Source organism: Sapajus apella, unplaced genomic scaffold, assembly GCF_009761245.1.
Source record: "Sapajus apella isolate SASKATOON/1434 unplaced genomic scaffold, GSC_monkey_1.0 scaffold7, whole genome shotgun sequence".
Lineage (NCBI taxonomy): Eukaryota > Metazoa > Chordata > Mammalia > Primates > Cebidae > Sapajus > Sapajus apella.
The window spans coordinates 18,403,622-18,428,383 of record NW_022436947.1 but is presented as its reverse complement, the minus strand read 5'-3'; the positions used below and the strand labels follow the sequence as shown (position 1 = coordinate 18,428,383).

The following is a 24,762-nucleotide window of genomic DNA, read 5'->3' as shown; positions in this document are numbered from 1 at the left end:
TTGGCTAGTTTTTTTTTTTTTTTTTTTTTTTTTTTTTTTGTAGAGACAAAGTCTGTCTATGTTGCCCAGACTGGTCTCCTCATGCCTCAGCCTCCTAAAATGCTGGGATTACAGGCGTGAGCCACCACATCTGGCCCCCTCATTCTAAGGTAGAAGCTTTATATATGTAGTTTATGTGATTGTCATTATACAATTTAACCACTACATCTTAATTTGACTACTCAAAGAACTTCCTGTCAGCATTCTCCATCATATTCCCATACATCTGGAAATTTCTTGACATGGAAAAATGAGGAGAAGGGGGAAAATGATGTGGGAAGGGCAAAAGGAAAACAGTTGGGTGGGGAAGAGAGGGAAAAAGGAGGTACAAGAGAAGCAGAAAGAAGGAGGAAGAAAGATGGGGAGGCTTAGGGATAGTAGCCTATAGGATTTGGCCAGTGAGCTCAGTCTTACAGGACAGGAAGAGTTCTCCAGGTAGATAAGGGTAGCCATGGCCTTCTAAACAGGGGACAGAATAAGAAAAAGCAAGTTGTATATTGCATACTTGGTAACCACAGATTTTTTTCTCCATTGCTAACAGTCAAAAGAGTGTAACAAAGCTCAGTGAAATGAGTACACAAGAGTTGGCAGGGAACTAATCAAATAGGGCCATGTTAAGGCTTTTATAATCGGAGCATTACAACACAACACTAAAGGAAGAACCAAATGTTGTCGTCACGTTAAGCACTGACCACCGACTACCTCTTAGAAGACCATGTTACGAGCTCAAGACTCTAATCATAAGCTTGTATGGGATAACAGAGAACAGATACAATGAAATGAATCTGTTTCCTAGAGATAATTTGCCCAAAAATCAACAGTCATGGTGGACTCTATGCTTTCTCTTCCAATTTGTCTTCTGTAGAACCTGCTGCATTGATGATAATTATTACTTGCCACCTACTGTTTTGATGATAAAACTTTTAAGGACTGAAATCCTATGTCATAAACATAGACAATTTTGAAGAACTGAGTAAAGGAAAAGCCACAGTGTATATCCCTCTACATTAGTTACAGTTCCCTTTGAATTTTCATCGGTGGCATGGGCAAACCAGGGTCTCTGGGTGTAGGAGGAGGGAGCTACAGACACCAGTCACTGCAGGGGGCCCTGAGGGGTGGGGCAGCTTTACCGGTGCCAAGAGCTCCGCAAAGAGGGAAAAGGAAAAGGAGGGAAAGGAATAAAGTAAGGGGAGAAATGGGTGGGAGAGAGAGGGAACTAGAGGCTTCATGCATGAGGACAGCAAGTTGGAAGTCCCTAACACAGCCCTTCCTCTATCCTCTGAACTTGTTCAAATCATCCACTTCCTCTGACTATCTAGCCCCCTATACTTCTGTAAAAAAAGGCAGGGGGCAAGTTCGCACCAGGGCTGCCACCTTACTGCACTGGCATGTGCAAAGACGCCAATTTAAAAAACAAAGGCATTCTGGAAAGAAAGAGAGAGAGAAAAGGCTGGTCTCAATTTTCCTTCCTAACATGCATGAGCAAAGGTTAAGTGTATTTAATACCTTTACTCTTGAAGAATCTTTCATATCCATCTACAATCACTGACTTAGTAACTTCTGTCCATGCTACACCATCAAATGTGCATATAACTTGATTAGGAAAGGAGAAAATCAGGATGGTTATTAAATTCTATGTGATATAATAACTTTTAGAACAGAAAACTCAATAACCAAGCTAAAATCTCAGCAGAATGTAAATAATTAAATGTATTCCAAGGGGGCTGAAAAAAATCATGACTGAAAAAAAGGAAAAAAAAATCATCATTTATGACTTCATCAAAATCTTACACAGATTAAAGATCATTTGGGAAAGAAAAACTACCTCTCTGCAATCATTTATTGTAACTTAGAAAACACAAGCTCATATAAGCCATCTCAAAGAGGAAAGAACTTGCTCAAAAAAGAGTTATTGCAGTGGAAACTGTAGTTATTAAAATAATATTTCCTAAACATTAGGCTTGAATTAAATACTACAGTCTCCTCCTAACTTTGAAGCACTGGACTATTTCAATTCCAAGTAATCAGTGGATACTTGAACGCTGGCTGAGTAGAAATAAAACAGAGAGGATTGTTATACTAAAGGTGCCAATCAGACCTAAAGGGTCATTTTAGAGTAAACTATTTTAAAGACAGTAAATGCATGTCATAATAAAACCACAATACCATTAAATTACACTTTTAGTTATAATTTCTAGATGTAATTTGAGAGGACATGCAAAATATTTCTGAACAAAATTAAAAACACAAGAAAATAGTTTTAATGCTGTTATAATTGTATATTCTTAAATACACCTTGACAGTAAATAAGGCGTAAGGTACTGTGAAAGTATAAAACATAACTTCACACACACAGAACATTTGGGGTCTTTTAATATACCCCTAAAAAACCCCTCCTGTAATATTCCTAAAAGTGAATTACCTAAGTTTCTGATTGAAAACTGAATGTTCATAAGATTACTGCCACACATAGAACCACCAATGAGAGATAACAATTTGAACTGATTATTGCTGTTTTGAATATTAAATTTATTGTTATAAAGCTGGGGTGTTTTTTAATACATCAAAAATGGCCAAATATTGGCAGTTTCATATGATTTAACACAAAAGCTATCATTTGAAATGTGTTAATTATGTTAACATGCTTAATCTTAATTTTCACAGCTTCATGAGAAATTAATATATCAATTTCTATGTGCATAATGTTTTCATTTTGAGGTGGGCATCATCACATTCAAGTCCTCCAGGTTTGCTCAACACAAAAAGGAAAACTTAAAAGAAAGACATCATCCTCAGCAGTACCCCATTCCAAGATGGTAAAGTGGGACAGGACAATTCTAATAATTAATTGCTGTTTATAAATCTGTCTCTCCCAGTAGACTGTGGGCTCATGGAAGTCAAGGACCTTGCCTTGTTCATCTTTTTATTTCCAGAGCATATGGCAATACCTGACTAGTAGCACTTAAACATATGTTCATTTAATTATTTACTCACATAAATTGATTGCTTAGTGTCTACTATATGTTCAGTACTGTATAAGCCATGATATCCTGCTCTGAAGCAGCCTATAATTATCAGAAAATAGTACACATAATAATATAAATTAAGTGAATTGTGCAAAACCATGGCAGATAATTGTGGGAAAGCAATGCTGTAGGTAATAATAGTAATAGCAGCTAACATTTAGCTCAGGCAGTGTACTTAGCAATTTAACTTCATTAACTGCTTTAATCATCAACCATCCTTGGAGGCAAGTACATTATTATCTCCATTTTACAGATGAATAAACTCAAGTATAGGAAGGTTACATAAACGCCATCAGTCACACAGATCTGGAAGTCCAATCCAGATAGAACAAAACTTCTAACATTTTTTTCATCTGTTTTATTTTTCCCCATGTGTTTAAACTCTATTTCCTCTATGCTGAAACCTCCACACAGTAAGTCAAGAGATTACTAACCACTTTTGAAGCATGTACCTTCAGGCAGTCTGTTGAAGCCTAGTGATTGTGATCTCTTCTCAGGATTATGCTTTTAAATGCATAAAAATAAGTAGGTATATATGCATGGATAGATAGATTGATTGATTTAGGGGTATAAGTGTAGTTGTGTTACATCATGGATATATTTCATGGACCATCTGGGCTTTTAACACACCCATCACCCAAGAGTGTACACTGTGCCCAATAGATAGTATTTCATCCCTCACTTCCATCCCACTCTCTCATCTTTTGAGAAATGTAAATTAAAACCACAATGAGATAGCATCTTACACCAGTCAGAATGGCTATTACTAAAAAGTCAAACAATGGCCAGGTGCAGTGGTTCACTACTATAATCCCAGCACTTTGGGAGGCTGAGGCAGGAAGATCACTTGAGCCCAGGAATTTGAGGCTGCAGTGAACTGTGGTCACTCCAGTATACTCCAACCTGGGCCACAGAGTAAGACCATGGTCCTGACTCACATGTTGATTACAAATGCCAGGTATGTGCCCTAACCCATACTGAAACAGAAATTACTTAAGAACAAAGTAGAACCAATATGTTCTGGAAGATGCCTGGATGGCACCTCACAGATAGTAGTTACCTATTTACAAGATAAATTCATACACATTTTATATCATCCCCATGTCCTTAAAAAGACTGGGTATCAAAATGTGGCACATACACACCATGGAATACTATGCAGCCATAAAAAATGATGAGTTCATGTCCTTTGTAGGGACATGGATGAATCTGGAAACCATCATTCTCAGCAAACTGACACAAGAACAAAAAAATCAAACATCGAATGTTCTCACTCATAGCCGGGTGTTCAACAATGAGAACACATGGACACAGGGAGGGGAGCATCACACACTGGGGTCTGTTGGATGGGGCAAGGGAGGGACAGCAGGGGGTGGGGAGGTCAGGGAGGGATAACATGGGGAAAAATGCCAGATGTAGGTGACTGGGGGATGGAGGCAGCAAACCACATTGCCATGTGTGTACCTATGCAACAATCCTGCATGATCTGCACATGTACCCCAGAACCTAAAGTACAATTTAAAAAAAAAAAAAAAAAAAAAAAAAGACTGAGTATCTCCTAAACAGCTTGAATTTTTTTTGGAAATAGTGTTTATTCAAGATGCTAAATCTTAACTCACCAGCTTAACCACTCTAAATAAAACTCCTATCTCCAATCTGGATTCAGATGCAAAAGAATGCTTTTCCCAATTATCTTATGAAAATAAGATTCTCCGTACTGTCTTATAGAAACAGTCAAGGACAAAAATGAGTATTTTTGACAACTGTAAGGGGGACTATGTCTTTAGTATGTTTTATTTTGTGTCAAATGAAAATTAATCTCCCAATAAGTACTTTTATAGTAATCAATATAAAAGTAATTAAATTTTACAAACAAAACCAATAGCATACTAGGAAACAGATGATCAATGACTATCTTAGCTAGTCACAGGCTTGCATATGTTACTTGTTTAATGCTCTATGCTTTCCAAAAGCTTAATCTATCGATTTTTATGACAATGAGAGAGAAAAGCTTTAAATACATCAAGGTGAGGCCAGCCCCCACTGTGGCTATGCTAACACAGATACATGTGTTTTCTCTCAAGATCTATCCCTGAAGTCAAAAAAAAAAAAAAAAAAAGGGAAAAAGCTTTAAAAATAGAAGCTAATGATAAAAAGAACTATTGAGTAAATCTGATAGAGGATTAGCAAAGGACATGCATGAAACTGACTTAACAGTAACATTTGAGGATGTATAAAACTTATGATGCTTTCAGGATCATAAAACCAGAGAAATGGGATTATTTCCTCTTAAAAAACTTTTTTTAAAAAGAACATAAAAGAAAATTTTAACTCTAATATTAGGAAGAGCTTCCTGATATCAAAAAAAGAAAAACTATCCACATATAAGATAGAGTTTGTTTAATGAGGTGGATAACTATAGGTGTTCAAAGAAATGTTACTTAACCTTAAGCTGACAAGATAAATAAAGTAAAATGAATAAAACTGAATAACTTCCTGAGGAAAGGCATTTAAAGTTAAAGAGCATTTCCCTGATTAATGAAGGAGTAATCCTGTGAAATGGAATCTGTGATCAAATGGACTTCCTCATCAGAAAGCTGCAGTGGTGCCATGGCTCAGAATTCCTCTAAGTACTAACTTGGCATTTTTCCCTCATGAAAGATTTGCTGATGCTGGGTTTAAAGAACCAAGAGTATCAAAGAGCCTGATAAACAAACATGCCCTTAAAAGGATTATAAACAGATATGAGCATAAATTCTTTCTGAATGGTGGTGCCAGTTTAAAGTATTAAGACTATGGCATAGCACAAACATAAGCATCTCAGATCTGTCAAGGTCCTACCTTTGCAATGTGTTAGATAAAATGAGCACCCTCTCCTTGGGCCTGGAAATTACTGAAGTAAACCGCGTGTGCTTCTGTTCTTGGTGGCTACCTAGCTTGGGTCAAATATCTAGGCCACTGGTGAAATTGAAAATTTACACCAGGTTAACTTACCAACACCCCACCTATATTCATGAACTATTCTTTTATAAGAATATGGAAGCAGAAGAAAACAGAAGAATAAAGAGTTAACAGATAAGAGTTCTAGCTCTGCCCTCTGCTATAAATTTGCTAAGTCGGCATGAAAAACCGACATTCTCAGTTTCACCTAACAATGCATGAAGAGAGAAGAGGAAAATGCTCAAACAACATGATTTCCTCAGCTATCTTCAGGCAACAAAATTCTACAATCCATGCATTCATTATCCAGTCTTCATAACAAAATGGATGCCATCAAGAATGCAGGCAACTTTACAGAACATACTCACAAGCAGCAGACACCCAGATATCATATACAGCAGTAGAAATCTCAGACATGAAAACACATTGTGCAAATTCTTACACAACACTTAATTTAAAATGCCATCCTTAGAATATAAGAAAATATGAAGTGAAATACAACGGTTAATATCAAAAATAACAAATACAATGAGATCTGCAGAGCTCAGTGCAAATTTAGAATCTCACTTCTCATTGCTGGTTATGGATTTCATCTATGGATGTGTTGACATTTTGTGTCTCCTCTTGCCATAGGCTGCCAATCTTGGTTTACTTAGTGATCACCAACTCACTACAAAAAATAGGCCTTTTCCACAGCATTATTGCAAAGATTAAAAGATATTTTGACAGGTCAAACATTCCTTAAAGTATGAAAAGTAATTTTTTCTATTCCAAAGTAAAATAACAAAAATTTTCATCAAAATATTTAAACGTCAATCTTCTCAGCTTCTCTCTCTCTCTAGCTTACAAACATAAGACCAAGCAACACAATATACCTATCAAGGTTAAAAAAAGTAATTACATAAAATTTAAAAAGCCTTAAACGGCTGTTAGTTTTTACAAAGAAACCAATAAACAACTGCAATTATTTTTAAGTAAATATGAAGAGTTGAGGTATAATGTTAGGGGAAGAAGGGAGATAAGTGAAAAGAAATGATACCAACATGATGGCTGGTGTTGGACAATTGGAGCAGATATTCCCAAATTCCTTGGGAAGAAAGTAAGAATGTGTATAAAGATTCAAAAACGATGACCTGAGGATTTGTCCTGAAACTAAAGTATCAAGTCATGCTCCTTTACGTGTTCTTTAAGTTTTTGGGGACTGCAAGAACACACAGGATAAAGGGAGGGAGAAGTACAAAGATACAAATTAACATTCAAACACTTGTGCAACTGGAAGGAGCTTTGTTTCTTTCGATTTTATTTTATATTTATCTTTTGATACATTATTTTTGTACACATTTATGGGGTACTTGTGATATTCTGTTATAGGCATAAGGCAACACGAATGATAATTTTCTTACATTTGTAATGATCAAGTCAGGGTATTTAGGATGTCTATTGCCCAAGTATTTATTATATTTCAAGTCACCTCTCTTCTGTTTTGACAAACACATTGTTATTAACTATAGGCACCCTTCTCTGCTATCAAACATTAGAACGTACTCTTTCTAACTGTATATTTGTATCCATTATCCAACCTCTCTTTGCCCCTTACCCCACACCCACTCTTCCTAGACTCAGGTATCTATCATTCTACCTGCTACCTCCATGTGATCAACTTTTTAGATTCTACATACGAAGGAAATCATGTAGTATTTGTCCTTCTGTGTCTGGCTTATTTCACTTAACACAATGACCCTCAGTTCAGTCTATGTTGCTGCAGATGATAGATTTCATTTTTTTATGGTCAATAGTATTCTATTGTGTATATATACCACATTTTCTTTATTTATCTGTTAATAGACAGTTATGCTGATTCCATATCTTTGCTACTGTGAATAATGCCACAATAAACATGACAATGCAGGTATCCTTTAGATATATTGTTTTAATTTCCTTCGAAAAAATACCAAGTAAGGGATTGCTGAATCTTATGGTATGAGTACTTTTAATTTTTTGAGGAATCTCCATACTGTTTTCTGTAGAAGTTGTACTAGTTTACATTCCCACCAAGAGTATATATGAAATCCCTTTTCTCCACATACTTTCCAATATCTGCTATTGTTTGCCTGTTTAATAATAGCCATTCTAATGGGGGTTGGAGGATATTTCATTGTGGTTTTGATTCTGTCATATACCTCTTGGCCATTTACATGTCTTGTTTGGGGAAATGTCTATTTATGCCCTTTGCCCATTTTTAATGGCATTATTTGTTTTTTTTTATGGTTGAGTCCTTTGAGCTTCTTGTATATTCTGGATATTAGTCCCATCTTCCACCTTCTACATATAGGGAAATGGTTCCACAGCAGTGGCATAAGTTGCACCAAGATAGTCAGCTCTTGAATAGAACCTAAGTCACAGAGGTGCTAATCCCGGAGGGTTGGTAACTGGAATGAAGAGGACAATCAGCAGAGGGAAGCATAATGTAAAGCACTGTCACCAACGATTTATTATTATGAAAACAGAATTCAAAGAAAATAGAGTGAAGCTACTCTCTACGTGAAATGTGAATATGTCTTTCATTCTAAGAGAACAGAAAATGAGTGAATATCTAGGTAAAAAACTTACAAAAAATGCAAAATACAAAAAAACAAAATGAAGAAAATAATCACATCATAACAGGGGGTTAAGTATCTTCTTAGAGTATAAAGAATGCCCATATGAATCAGTATTAAGAAAACGAACATGTAAATGGGACACAGGACATGAACAGATAATTCACAAAGAAATATGAATGACCAATATAGAAACATTAAACTTCACTAATAGTAAAATAAAAACAAGGAAACCTAACAGTTTGCATTTATTTTATGATAATACTAAGTGTGCAAGTAAAAACAGCACTCATATATGGTTAAGGTAGAAAAAACTGTTACTACTTCGCTTGAGGGCAATTTGGTAATCTGTATAAAGAATTTAAACAATGCTCAGCACCTACCACCCAGTAATTCTACTTACAGAAATGTATCAAAGATAATAAATTTAAGAATATGAAAAATTATTTCAGCATTTCCTTTTTAATAGTAACAAATGAAAACATAAGTGTCTAACAATAAGGATATTAAATAATAATTAGATACAAGCACACATAACCTATTATGCATTTACTTAAAACCATGTTTATAGAGAATATTTGATATTAAAGAATGCTCATGACATATGAAACAGATTCCAGTTTTATGCATATAAAACAGAAACACCAAACTGTTAAAAGTTGTCTACAGTTATTGAAATTATATAGGTGGTATTTTTTTCTTTCTCTCTTTATATAATATACTCTTTTAGAGCAGTTTTAGGATAACAAAAACATTTCTTAAATATTTCTTAAATTCTCCAATGTAAACATATATTACTTCTATTAAAAAGTGTTCTTAATATCAAAGTAGAAAATTCCTTAATTTCAAAATTCAAGACATTTTGCAAAAAAAGGCCAGAATTAGAACTAAATTTTTGGAATAAAAATAAGTATTTTTCCCCAAATTTCATAATAAAAACATTGAAAATATTTTTTAAAAATTTATTGAAGGAATGCTCATTTGTCCCATTATAAAGCAGGAAATCTGAACAACAAGAGGTGGTAGCAACAAGGTTTACTTTAATACTTCTTTGATAACTTTTAAAAGATTAAATACCTCTCTAACTCTCATTTATTCTTTGGAGCCAAGATAGAACATAAACAAATGAAAACAATGAGAAAACTATATAACCTTTCTGAAAGTCATGAACAAAGCCAAGTCACAAAAAGTTAAAACAAAAAAAGATCTAGCATCCATATTTTATACGATAGCAGAATTTGAAAGTTCATATTATGTTGAAAGCAGCTAGTAAGGAACTGTACACTGTATTTTGGATATCTTCAAGAGAAAGACCATTTACTTTTCCACATGTCCACTATAAATCACATTGTCATTTGTTGTATTTGGATAAAATCCCCCTGAGTTCTGTGAAATGGAAGCAACTATCTGATGAGAAGAACAGCTTGGAAAGCAACAAACTGCAATAAACCTATGTTTACCCATCTGCAGAGTCAGCTGAAGTTTCCTAAATTGAGAAAGGAATACACCAAAACCAAAAAAAAAAAAGGACAAAAAACGAAGAGAAAACACTTGTAGAATTTTTTTCCATTTTAGGACTTCCTTTAGACAATGAGATGCTTAAAGAAAAAATAAAGTGAAGAGGGAAAGAGAAACCCTTCAATTAACAAAAATGATGAAAGTATAGCAGCAGAATTAAACAACACTTAGTAGTTAGGTATGCTGCCTGTCATTTCTTTCTTCTCTTCCTATTCTGGTCCATCCCTCTACCATCACGTCTCCCCAGTTAGGCGGTTTAGATATTTGGGTCTTTTTTTTTCTAATTATGCCAATTGCATGAAAAGAAATATTGATAAAATTTCAAAAACATATTTATTATTCTTGTTACTTATAATACTTAAGGCATCTTATTAAAAATGTGATATAAATTTTATTACATAAAAATCACTATCATTCCTCATTATAGGCTTTTATGTAACATGTTGAACAGTATTCATAGTGAATATTAATTATAACTGACATAAACACACACAGACAACACCCACCCAAGAAAATACCATATAGAAATACAAAAAAAAACAAAAAACTAATCCTGCAACAATCTAGTTGAAAGAAATTATTTCCTTTAAAAAAATGTACCAAGAAGAAATGATTTTTGTCAAATAATGTGGAGAAAAAGAAATATATCTTGGGTTTTACACCAAGATCCCAGGTATTAAAGTAAACCAAATATCTGAAGGTAAAACCACTATAAGAATAGAAGACAAGACCCTGAAAACAAGATGTCACCAAAGGCGAAGAAGGAAGCTCCTGCCCCTCCTAAAGCCAAAGCCAAAGTGAAGGCTTTAAAGGCCAATAAGGCAGTATTGAAAGGTGTCTACAGCCACTGAAAAATGAAGATCCACGTCACTCAACTTCAAGCGGCCCAAGACACTGCAACTCTGGGGGCAGCCCAAATATCCTCTGAAGAGCACCCTCAGAAGAAACAAACTTGACCACTATGCTATCATCAGGTTTCCACTGACCACTGAGTCTGCCATGAAGAAGACAGAAACAAAGAAGACAACAACACACTTGCGTTAATTGTGGATGTTAAAGCCAACAAGCACCAGATCAAACAGGCTATGAAGAAGCTCTATGACATTGATGTGGCCAAGGTCAATACCCTAATTCGGCCTGATGGAGAGAAGAAGGTATATGTTCGACTGGCTACTGATTATGACGCTTTGGATGTTGCCAACAAAATTGGGATCATCTAAATTGAGTCCAGCTGGCTAATTCTAAATATATGTGTATCTTTTCACCAAAAAAAAAAAAAAAGGTAAAAAGAATAGAAGGCAGATGACTCTCAATTGTCTATAGAATATACAGACCTACAATCAAAGTGGAAAAGGCTATTCATAAAAATCATTCAAGAAGTAGCAATCACAAAGCTGAGAGAGAAAAATAATAACAAACAGATTTTGGGAAAACGTATATACTAAGAGTAAGAAGATATCTTTCCAATTTAATTGGTAACACATATTTATTAGGATTGTTCATATATATATTATACAATACACATTATATATCATGTGTTATGTATAATATATATTACATATAGTCAGAAATGGCTATCACAACTAAAGGATAGTAAACATAATAAGAGAGCAAATCACCACTTAAAATTATTAATAGTTGAAAACAGATGCATACAACAAACAATATATATAACATCCCTGAAAACAGATTTCAAATGATGTAAGAAGCCACAACAGATCACAGAATCATAGAATAACTAGCTTAGAAAGAACATGAAAGCCTAACCATGCTTCATATATATCTAGCATCTTCAAGGAAACACAAAACCATGAAATTAAGAACAATCATATTCAAAAGAAATTTTATTATAATACAAAAGTGAAACTTTTAGAAAAAGAATTATGGAGAAAATAAGAATAAAACAAGACAAAATATACAGTTTCTAGATAGAGCAACAACTGCTGCAATACCCATTCACTCACTCAACAAGTATTCATTGAATATATTTGTGTGATAAACTGCGGATGCAACGGTAAACAGAAATGGCTCTTTCATGGAACATATATTCTAGAAGTCATAAGATCTAGATCAATACGGTTCTCAAATGACAGTGTGAATCAAAATTATCAAAGCTGTGAATGGATGTGATCCCAAAAGAGCCAGTTCTTCAAGATGGATCCCGTGGCTGACTCAGTTTACACTCAAATTGAGTCAAGTGGCCATCTGCTGACTAGAAGTCATTCATGTTCTTCTGAGTTCCCTGAAAATTCACACCTCTGTTTAACTTAGGACTTTAAGAAGAACTCACCTGAACCCACTAATCTGAGCTCACCTACCCTGTCCAATCAGGGCCCAGTTGTATCCAACCAATCAGAAATTGGTTGTGTTGACCAATCGGAACTAAGCAAGTTTGAATCCTTTATTTGCATAGATGGACCTGACTGGAAACCTAGTGCAAAATTTTTCACTATAAAATCAGAGCCCGTGACTTGAGTCAAGGGCTACAGTAAGTTATAATCACATCACTGCACTCTAGTCAGGGTGACAGAATAAGACCTTGTCTCAAAAATAAATTATATCAAAAATTAAAATAAAATAAATAAAATTTCTTTTCAGAGAACTGAAAACATACTGCAGTACGTTTCCCAAGTGACTGTGAAGGACCATCAGAATCAAGCTGTGACGAAATACTCACCAGTCCATTCTATTTTGGAGCAGTGCAACCAAACTCTAGACATATTAGGTTGAACTCTTCCCAACTTCAGTTCCAATTAAGTCCTAGTTTTACTCTTGGGATTGCATACAACACCACAAACCCAATCTGCCTACAGGCCAAACACCCCCAGCTCCTTCAGCTTACACATGGTATGTTTCAAGCCTGGTCACCCTAAATTTGTCTACAGTTTAATTTACATAACATACCCAGAAGAAAACATAATCCTCACGTAGAACACAATGGGGATACTCTCTCCTTCACTGGAAATACAATAATTTTATTAGCACAGCTTGTGTGTCTTTTTTTTTTTCAATCTGTATTCTGTTTAAATGTGTGCGTTTTTCTAACCTGTGGCCACATCATATTATGCTTACTTTTAAAAACTCACTTATTTTGAAATACTTTTAGGTTTACACAAAAGTTACAATGATAGTACAAAAAATTCCCGCACCCCTCCTGCTCACCCAATTTCAGTTTCCCTAACATTATCTTTGATTGCAGCAGTGCATTTATCAAAACCAAATATGAGCCTGCTGTTTCACAAGAAAACCTTATATCTTTTTATACAAATTACTTCCCTGAGCTACTTTTCCTTAATCCCAAATAGAGACTTTTGGTTTTTCTTTAGTTTAAGTACATGAGGCAAATGTAGAAATTTACAGTTAATACTGTAAGATTCAAATCCTGAATTTTACATGATGAAATCTTCCTCTGACTCTTACAAGGTGAAATGTAAGGTCCTATATGTGTTAAAATTCTGGGCTCCTATACTTGTTAAGATATTCTAAGTTAATGTCCAGTTGGATATACCCATTCTCTTTTTTAGATTTATGTCATAAACATATTTAGTCAGTGAAACTTCCATTCTTTCATTTAATTCAATAGGATGAGGCTTGGGGTAAGGTAAACTTCTCTAGAGTTGCAATAATTAACTTCTAATGCATACCATCACTATTACAAATCCAATCAGTTAACTGTACATACAATTACTTAATATTTTTATACAAAAATATTCTTGCCTGAGGTAAGTTCAGACCCATAGTATCTTCACATTTTCCCTTGCTTATTAGTCTAATACATATTTGTATATTATGCTTCTTCGGCTGAAACGTGTTGAGTACCTGCACAATGAAAGGAATTCATTCCCTCAAATGACTCTGAAACGCTTAGTCAAAACAGGAACTCTCTAAACTAACAGCTAGGGCAACTCACTAAAGCAGTTAATGACCATGTGTGAAAACTGGTGCTCACAGGAAATCCATAGAGAATTTCTATGAGTCACAAGCTAAAATCAGAAGAAATAGCAGGATGGTATTGGTAGTATTATCTCTAGGAAGAAAAGAGAATTCAATTTATCCTCTTGAAATTAGTTACCAGCTTTAATTATTATAAAGCTTAGTGAACAAAATTGCATAAGATAGCCATTTACTATTGAAATCCAGATTTAAAATGATAATTTAGACATGTGTACCTAAAGATAGCTATGCTCAGCTGTATCAATCACTGCCAGGAGATTTTTCTAAACAGTTTACTTCTCCTCAAAAGATGTGACTAATTTCCAATTTTATTTATCTCTCAAAACCAGGCTGTGGAATTAGAGCTTTTAAATTGCAAAATAGAACTGACAATGCTTTCAAAAAGGTTGCAAACTCACAGCCTTCCTGTCAGACCAGTGAGCTTCTTTAAATTGGGAAACTCATAAAAATAATAAAAAAACCTTTTAAAATGCATCAGAAAGCCAAAAACAACACTCTTCAAACTTACCTCATAATAACTCCGAACTGCGTTGCAAAATGCTTCATCAGCTACAATTTGGGTTTCCCCATTGAGGAAGGCCTGGAACCGTTCTTTCAGTAACTGCAACTGTTGCTTGTTAAGCTACAGGAAAAAGAGAAAATAAGGTGATCAACTGGCCAGGATATGAAAAATGATGACGACTAAAAGTCATATCTGCTGCATATATATTAGATTTCACACCTAGAGTTAACTTTACGGTAAAGAAAAATAAAAGCTAAAATATCCTACTACCTGTACAAATGGTTAGACTTTGAGATGGAGTCAAGCTCTGTCATCCAGGCTGGAGTGCAGCGGTACAATCACCGCACACTGCAACCTTCACCTCCCGGATTCTCCTGCCTCCGCCTCCTGAGTAGCTGGGATTATGACGCCTGCCACCACACCTGGCTAATTTTTGTATTTTTAGTACAGATGGAGTTTCACCATGTTGGCCAGACTGGTCTCAAACCCCTAACCTCAAATGATCTGTCAGCCTTGGTCTCCCAAAGTGCTGGGATTACAGGCATGAGCCACTGCTCCCAGCCATTAATGGTTAGACTTTAAAACATTTCTGTAATTTCATGTACTTCATAATCCTGATACAGAAATTTCTACCCCATACAGAATTCTTGTGATTGTCACCCCAGCTTCTTTATAGAGACAGAGCAAATCTGAAATTTGGATAAGAAATTAACTATTAATATTACACAAAATTGCCAGCTGTTCTAAACAGAGAAAGCAGAGAAGATAAGAGCTTAGAGGTGAGGGAGGGATGACTTGGACAAGAGGTAAAGGAGGAAAGACTGAAAAGACAGAATGGACCCTAAGAAAGATTGCTCTGGAAAGAACAACTACTGCATGACAAAATTTGGATTCCATGAACAAACATACGTCAACACCCGAGGTCAGATAAATGAAGGAATAATAAGGAGAAGACAAAGAAGACAAATCCAAAAGAGAACAGAGAGGCGGAAGGTAGGCAGTGAATGGGTCTTTGAGCACAAAGGAGGAAAAGCTGAGAATTGGGGAAGTTTACAACCAGCGGTCCTTACCCTGGGTCTAACTTCCGTAATTATTATGGAGGGTGAATTAGACATGAAATGTGACTTACCAATCATATCCTCTAGTCATCAACTACAAGCAGGGTGAGCTATTTAATTTGTAGGGCCCAGTGCAAAACAAAAATGAGGAGCTTCTTAGTAAAAAAATTATTAAGAATTTCAAGACAGCAGGAACAGAGAGCATTAAGCCAAGTACAGAGCCCTTGTATGCACTAAGCCCTGCACAGCTACACACACAGGGGCATGCACTTCACTAGAAGCAAGCCATCTTAGGTAATGCAGAAGTTTCCTTTTCTTTTCTTTGATGCTTAACTGGAGAGAAAACACCATAGTCTTGGGGGATAAAACAACAAATTCCAAAATACATAAGTTGAAGGGTGGAGCTCTAGGGAAGGGATAGCATTAGGAGAAATACCTAGTGTAGATGACAGGTTGATGGGTGCAGCAAACCACCATGGCACGTGTATACCTATGTAACAAACCTGCACGTTCTGCACATGTATCCCAGAATTTAAAGTATAATTTTTAAAAAAATTAATATGGGTGGATCACGAGGTCAAGAGATCGAGACCATCCTGGTCAACATGGTGAAACCCCGTCTCTACTAAAAATACAAAAAATTAGCTGGGCATGGTGGCGCGTGCCTGTAATCCCAGTGACTCAGGAGGCTGAGGCAGGAGAATTGCCTGAACCCAGGAGGCGGAGGTTGCGGTGAGCCGAGATCGCGCCATTGCACTCCAGCCTGGGTAACAAGAGCGAAACTCCGTCTCAAAAAAAAAAAAAAAAAAATTAATAATGAAAAAAACAAAAATTGTAAACAACAATAAAAAACAATATAATACTTAAGAAACAGCAAAGGAATTATCCTCCATTTCATTCAATCCTGATCAGACTTTATTAACAAACTCATTCCAGTTCTGGAATCTACAGAGGGATGTGAAGCATCTGGAAATATGCTGAGAATAAAATGATTAAAGGATTAGAAAGACTAAACAAACTGGTATGACTTGGCTTTGAAAAGAAGACTGACGTAAAGTAAGTATAAATCTGTTCAAAAGGCTTATTAAAATGCCATTCAAATATAAGGAAGGCAGGCTCTTTCAAAAACTGGGTTCTATTTAGGACTCTAACAAATAAGACAGTTTGTAAAGAAACTGTTGCTGGGAGTAACAGACTGATTTTAAAAATAAAAAAGTGTCCTATTGTACCCAGGGTGGGGGGGGATCATTTTGCCCTGGGCAGTGAAGAAAGAAGACCATTCCATTTCTTTACTAAAGTTAATCTCCTTCATTTTAGAGAAAGCTAAAACCAAGCTGAGGTACAGGAACATCGACAATATATTACAGTCTCCGTTTTTATAATATGAAGAAAATGGAAGCAGGGACCTTTTGTACATGTATATACTAACAAAGCAAATTAAGTTCATGACTTTAGCTGTCTAAGCATGATTCACAAAAGGGACCAAATGGAAATGGAACAGCAGTTGCTAAGAATGAAGCAGCAGAAAGCACCAAGTTTACTAAGCTCTGGAAATTGCCAAGAAGAGCTTCACCTTGCAAACCAAGTGAAATGATGGCAATGGAAATGTATGCAAGAATCACAATGAACTGAAGGGGACTTTACTGCTCACTTGTGCCAGCTCCTTTGCTTGATAAACAAAGTACATACTGTTCAAAAGCTAGAACCTGTGTATTTTTTCATTCAATTTTATTTTATCAAAGGCATTCTTTTGCTTCTTTAAAAACTCTTCTAAACTACCCTATTTGAAATTTCTAGATGATTAGTATTTAAGTTCAGCTATTAAAACAATGAGTTACTTTTTGGTAATCACAGTGTAGAAATTCATGGATATGAATCAAGGAAAGGAGATTTGCGCAAATAATCTTCTTGGAAGCTCCGACAAAGTTGGTATAGTTCACAAAATATGCCGGAGACACCTGGACAAGTATCAGGCTTCAACATTTTTATGAATAGAAGATACTATAGTTACATTTAAGACATAAAATGGATCAAATATTACTATTACATACAAAAAGCAAATAAATTGATACTTTATTAACATAAAGAAGGAGTCTAAATTTTGACATAGGCAAGACAGGGGTAGGAAAAGAAAACTCAATTTAAAATCTAGCACTGGGGGTAGCTGTCAGAAAGCAGTGTTTCCTAAAAGCTACTTGCATTATCAAGATAAACCATACTGTATAACAAGAGACAGAGAGACCAGTGGAACAGATCCAAGAAATAGACCGAAATACAATCAGAAATGTACTATAAAACACCTATATAGCAACTCAAATCAGTAGTAAATGATGGTATATTCAATGAATGGTGTTAAAATAATATAAAATATGTTTAACATCATGTCATCAGAGAAATGTAAATTAAAATAATGAGATTTACTACAAACTCATGAGAATGGACAGAATCCAGAACACAGAAAACACGTGATGCTGGCATGGATGTAGATCACAGGAATTCTCATTCTTTGCTAGTGGGAAAGCAAAATGGTATAGGTACTTTGCAAAACAGGTTGATGGTTTCTTACAAACTAATACACTTCTATCATATGATCCAGTAATCACACTCCTTGGTACTTACCCAAAGGAGTTGGAAATTTATGTCCACACAAATACCTGGACACAAATGTTTAGAGTAGCTTTTTTCATAATTGCCAAAATTTCAGTAGATGACTGAATAAACTCAGATACATCCAAACAATGGAATATTATTTAGCAAGTAATGAAATAAGCTATCAAGCCATGGAAAGACATGGAGGAACATTAAATGCATATTACTATGCAAAAGCAGCCAATGTAAAAAGGCTACATACTGTATGACTCCAACTATGTGACGTTCTGGACAAGGCAAAACTATGGAGACAGTAAAAGGATCAGCTGTTGATAACAGTGTAGGTTATGCATGTGTGAGGGAAGGATATAGATGGGAAATTTCTTTAACATCCACTCAAGCTCAATTTTGCTGTGAAACTAAAACTTTTTTTAAAAACCTCTATTAAAAATATTTAAATGTCATAAATTTAATTGCATAAAAAATAAATTGTACGTGGCAAAAAACACCATAAGCAAAATAGGAAAAGATTAACTAGAAAATACTTGCAACCCATTACCCAAAGAGTCCATTTCTAAGCATACAGTTTCTAGAAATTGATAAGAACATCACCAATAAACCAACAGAAAAATGGACAAAACTGATATGTTTTGGGCAGTAAAGATAACATAATAAGGTAGTATCCATAGTCTTCCTCCAGGTCATTTTAAAAATATATGAGAACTGTATAAGAAACCATTTTAAATGTAGATATTCTTGGAATCAGCAAGTCCACTTTGGGATTGGATGAATACTACAGATATACCTGCACATGTGCAGAATGACATGTGTATGAGGCTACTTACCACATAATTCTTACAGCAAAAATAAGAAAAACAATCTAAATGTTCATAGATAGGAGACTAAGTTATGCTGCATCTAAACAGTGGTATACTATTCATTGCATTAAAAGAATGTCAACGTTGTCTATGTACAGATTTTAAAGATTTTAAAAATATCTTAGAGCAGAAAGCAAGTTATAGAACAGCAGTTAAAATAAGTCACCACTCATATAGAAAATGGGCAAATAAGAACATGTATGTGAATTTGCTTCCATATATAGACAGAAACGAGGGAAGAAGGATGGCTGTGGGAACTGGACAGACAGAAAATAGGTAAATGAAATTTTTCAACATGTAGCACATTATTTATTTTGAGTTTTCAAGTGAAAGAACTCTTTTATAAATTTTAATTAATTTAGATTTAAAATAAGCTATAGCAGCAACTCTGTACATTTTTAAACTCAAAACAGTTATGAAGCACTGTGAATAGCTTAAATCCTACATGGAGACTGGACAACACATCTATTTTTTCCAATTCTGCTTTTAGGTAAAAAATTTACCTTGACTCTGTGTCTATCTTTTTCAAACATTTCAATCTTAAGGATTTCAAAAAAGCTTAGACCAAGAAAATACTACAGTAATCATCCTATTCAACATTCTAATCAATGCATTAATCTACACAAAATCCATGCAAGTAGTCTTTCAGATTCCGTTGGGCCTATTAATACACACGCACAAATACACATTCTTTTGTTACCTCAGTGAATCCTATTCTAATTTGGAACAACTATAAAAATTTAAATCAGTTTCCGTATGGCTTCCATACAACTTTGGTACTATACACTAAGATGAAACAGACTGTTACTTTCATTCTTTAATACAGCAGTTCAAGACTCTGAAGACAAAAATTCATTATTTATGAGTTTTCTCTTTTGTAGAATAAATTTTGCCAGTTCATTCCAATATCCTGGGTACTCTCCTAAGGATACACTCCAGTTTGCCATAAAATGAGCATGTTAAATAAAACTAAGTATGATGGATACTTGGATCCAATGGATAATAAGTTCCTAGTTTACAGATGTGCAGAGTTGCTGTCATAGCTTTTTAAAAAATCTAAACAGGCTGGGCGTAGTGGCTCATGCCTGTAATCCCAGCACTTTGAGAGGCAAAGGCAGGCGGATCACCTGAGGTCAGGAGTTCAAGACCAGCCTGGTCAATGTGGTGAAACCCCAGCTCTACTAAAAAATATATACAAAAATTAGTTGTGGTGGTGTCTGCCTGTAATCCAAGCTATGTGGGAGGCTGAGGCAGGAGAATTGCTTGAACCCGAGAGGCAGAGGTTGCAGTGAACCAAGATCACGCCACTGCACTCCAGCCTGGGTGACAGAGGGAGACTCTATGGAAAAAAAAAAAAAAAAAAAAAAAAAAAACCTAAATTAACTAAAATATGTAATAATAATGTCCTTTGACATAAAAATTCAAAAGGAAAGCACTCTGAAAACTATAAGATTAAGCAAATGAAACTCAGTATCAATAGCAATGTCCCTCTTAAAATGTACTAGATAGACTGATCACCATTCTCCTAGGATAGTGTGGCCAACAGAGAGACAAGTGGGAGGGCCACTTCCCACATTCTAAGCACTTGATGTCTATTAATTCAAACTAAAAACCAATTAACTCTTCTTGGCAGTCACATCAACTGACTCACATTGTGCTTACAGTCAACAAAAACTTCTAAAACATTCTTACATGTGCCTCAGTAAGCCATGTTTTATCTTGCTAGATGTATTTGGGCCACTGTTCCAGTTAAGAACTTTTTAGAATTCTGATCCCTTCACCCAATGACTACGGAGCTCTCTTAGCTTTGTTATAATCACTAACATAATAAGGTATTATCCATAGTCTTCCTCGAGGTCATTTAAAAAATATTCACCAGTTCAGGATTAAGGAAAGAATCTTGAATCCTGCCATTATATATACTCCTTCAGTTTAACATCATCTATCAACTAATATTATTTGAGGCAGTTGATTTATTATTATTTAGCATATGTTTTAATTTTGTCCATATTTTGTCTTCAGACTACTATATTTAATAATGAATAAAATATTTTTAAATATAAAGGAAAATTTAACCAGCAGAAATTATCTAGCAGGAATTTATAAGGCACATCCTATATAAAACTAAATTGCAGAAACTTAACTAAAACATAATATCATTGCAAACATCTAAATACAACCAACAGAATAATCTTGTAAAAAGAAAAAGCTAATTTTTTATAAATCTGAGCTGGCTGTGATACTTCATCCACAACAATAACTGCCACTGGAAAAACACTTAGATTCTGGGGTTCAGAGATGTCTCATGTTTCTTAGGGTTTTTTTTTTTCATATTTAAATTAGATTTCATCCTTTTCATTTTAAATCATGAATCAACTAAAGACTTATGCCAGGATTTATACTACGGCAGGAAACCAGCCAATATACAACTCAGGAACCTAGCAACCATGGCTGTGTGGAGCCTGCCCTGACCTGCAGAGCCCATCAGGAGTCTCAGTACTTACAGTGGAAGCTGTGTGACATCCTAACAAGTAAAGGTGATCACGGTCAGATTCCACAGCAATGTGGCAGGAAACTCGTGGGTCCCCCCAGGATTGGGGCATGGGTGTGCATTTACCTCACGTCAAAGAGTGGTAAAATGAGAAAGGTTTTCCAAAAAGGTAAAAGGCTTTTTACTCCAGGCACAGATGTTTCATAAAATGCACAAAGGCATAGCTTTAAGGTTTGTCAATTAAAGAAAGCTATTAACAGGAAAATGCTAAAGGATCAGTACTCTTATCTTCTTCCCTTCCTACCAACACTGTCAAAAATATCTACATCAACCCCCTGGCAAAATCATCAGTGCCTTCCATGTTTTTGAAATAACAATGCATCCCAAGCTGTATGTCAGAATAATAGGGGGCTCCAGCCACGTCTCATACATTATAAATCCTGTGGGATGTGCTGATATTAACAGTGTCCTATTCAAATAAACTTTCCTGTCCTCTTCCATAAGCACAGATATTTGGAACAATGAATATGCCCATCTAAGGCTACAAATACCAGGCTCACTCAATAGGTATAGACATGGTCAAATGACTAAGTAAAGACCAACCAGAGGTAAGCAAATGTTATGTCTGACTTCCAGGAAACCATAAGAGATGGCTGAAGCAAACACATTTTGTTTCTTTTTTGCTTTTCCGATGTGCTAGCTGAAGTGTCACCTTGATTCATGTAGATGGTGAGGCAGCAAGATAAAAAGAGCCTGATATCACACAGAGTGGAGCAGCAATGAATACCCTAGACCACCTACCTCCCAATTTCCTTGACATGAGAGAGATGTAAAACCTCCACACATCCTGACCACTCTTATTTGGGATTTATTGGTAATATGCAGTAAACAGTAATACGGTATTAAGTCCTAACTAATAAAAAGTCCAATGAAGTACCATTACCTAACTCGAGGGAAAATGCCATGGTACTATTTTGTGGCTCTTTGTGGGTAAAGTTCATCTTAATTTATCCTAAAACATTTTTCCATGCCATTTCACATGAAAAACTACTTATCCAATGAACTTGCCCCAGCAAACTGTGAACACCTGAGTTGCCCTGAGACAGATCAAAAACAAAGTTATTTTAGCAAACTGAATTCCACTGTCACACAGTGTTGACAAGATGATTTAAAAGCCCCAAATTTATAAACACCATTTTAATATATTTTATAATAAAATGTAAACTAAATGATAATACAGAACAGCAAAATCCCACTGCTTGGTGGACAAATGGACCCCAATCCAGTCTAGGCTCTCTCAGCACTAAGGGAATGGCTCCTTATCTACATTCTCATTGACCTCCCAGTCCAATTCAAACCTCAGCCAAATTACATGTCGTTATGGCATTGTCTGGCATGCAGGGAGCTGGTGAATGCCAAGCTCTAAATGTTAAATCCATGAATTACTCCATGAATTTCCTTGCCATGCTCTACTAACCACATTCCATGTAGATCTTATTTTTTTTAACTCTATTATAAACTATAACTGACAAGTAAAAACTCAAATATTGAAGGTACTCAAAGGTATACAATGTTTTTATATAAGTGTCACTGTTAAATAATTAAAACTAAGCTAACTAACACACCCATCATCTCACAGTTATCTTTTGTGTGTGCGTGTGGCAGAAGTGGTGAGAACATTTAAGGTCTACTCTTAGCAAATTTCAAGTATAAAATATAATATATTAATTATAGTAACTATGCTGTATACTAGATTCCAGAAGGTTTTCATCCTGCAGAATTGAAACTTTGCCCTTTTCTAGCACATCTCATTAATCTTCTTAAAATTCTCTATATATGTTACAAAGGATGAAACTACGCTCAGAGAAGTTAAGGATCTTACTTAACCTCACATCCAGTAAGAGGCATGGATAGAATTTCAACCAGTATCTTGATCCCAAAGCCTATATTCTTTCCAATTACCATAGTATTCCATTTCCCTCATAGCTACATACTTCTTTCAACAAAAGGTGTTTATTCCTATGCAATGTGTTGTATACAGCTTGTATGCATTTATTTGCTTATTATTTAAAACTTCCCATTGGAATGAAAGCTGCTTTAGGATAAGAACTTGGTTTTAGCCTGCTGATGTCAGGTTTTAGCTAAAAGGCCTAGCACATAGAATATCCTCATTTTTTTTTAAGAATGAATAAATGAAGTAAGGGACAGCAAACATAAGTTGGTTGCTGTATAACAATTCCCTACCAAGATAGCCACATCCTCTAGTCTCATGCTTGCCTGACCCCACAAAAAAGGTAAGTCTATCATTCAATAATAAAATTTCCAGACAACCACAACCCATCACAATGAATCAGAAAAAAGTCTATCATAGATATCTTAACCTATTTTATTAATTAGTAAGGTTATGTATTACTAATGGGGAAGTAGACAGAATAAGAGCTCTGGAGTCAGACTACTACATTTTTTAATCCAAGATTCCCCTACAAGTTGTAGGATCTTAAGCAGGTGCCTTAACCTCAGTGCCTCAAGCTCTTCATCTACATTATAAGGACAGTAATAACTGACATCTAATAGTGCTGTTGCATTAAATGAGATGATGAAATAAAAGTACATAATACATATTAAATGCTTTATAATTGCTATCATTTTAGAAATACATGATCGCTTTATTTCAACAATTTCAGAAGCCACCAACAAAAATGAATATTAAGTTGCACGCTGATGAATAATTAACAATAGGTGGATCCACAGCTATGCTGTCCAACACAGTGGTCACTAACCACATGCAGCTACTGAGCACTTGAAATGTGGCAAATCCAGGTTAACATACGTTCTAAGTCTGAAATAACCAGATTTCAAACATTCAGAACCACCAAAAAAAAAAAAAAAAGAAATAGAAAATATCCCCCAACCCACATGTAATAGATAAGAAAACAGATTGAGAGGTTAAGGTACAAACCGAGTTATGTCACAGAACTAGGAGCCTAACCTAGGTCTCCTGAACCCCAATCCACAGTTTTTACTCTATCACAGGAGTGGCCAATCTTCTGGCTTCCCTAGGCCACACTGGAAAAAGCAGATTGTCTTGGGGCCACATGTAATATACACTAACGATAGCCGATGAGCTTAAAACACACACACACACACACACACACACACACACACACACA

General features: G+C 35.3%; 1 protein-coding gene across 22 annotated transcripts in view; it reads right to left on the bottom strand.

Annotated features, from left to right (window-relative positions):
* The window catches only part of CADPS2 (calcium dependent secretion activator 2), a 508,211-nt gene that overhangs the window by 352,293 nt on the left and 131,156 nt on the right, over positions 1 to 24,762 (bottom strand). For all 22 annotated transcript variants that reach the window (XM_032276147.1, XM_032276144.1, XM_032276140.1 and 19 more), the window contains exon 2: positions 14,583 to 14,696. In XM_032276147.1, the coding sequence (XP_032132038.1) occupies positions 14,583 to 14,696 (114 nt within the window). The remainder of the gene's footprint in view (positions 1 to 14,582; positions 14,697 to 24,762) is intronic.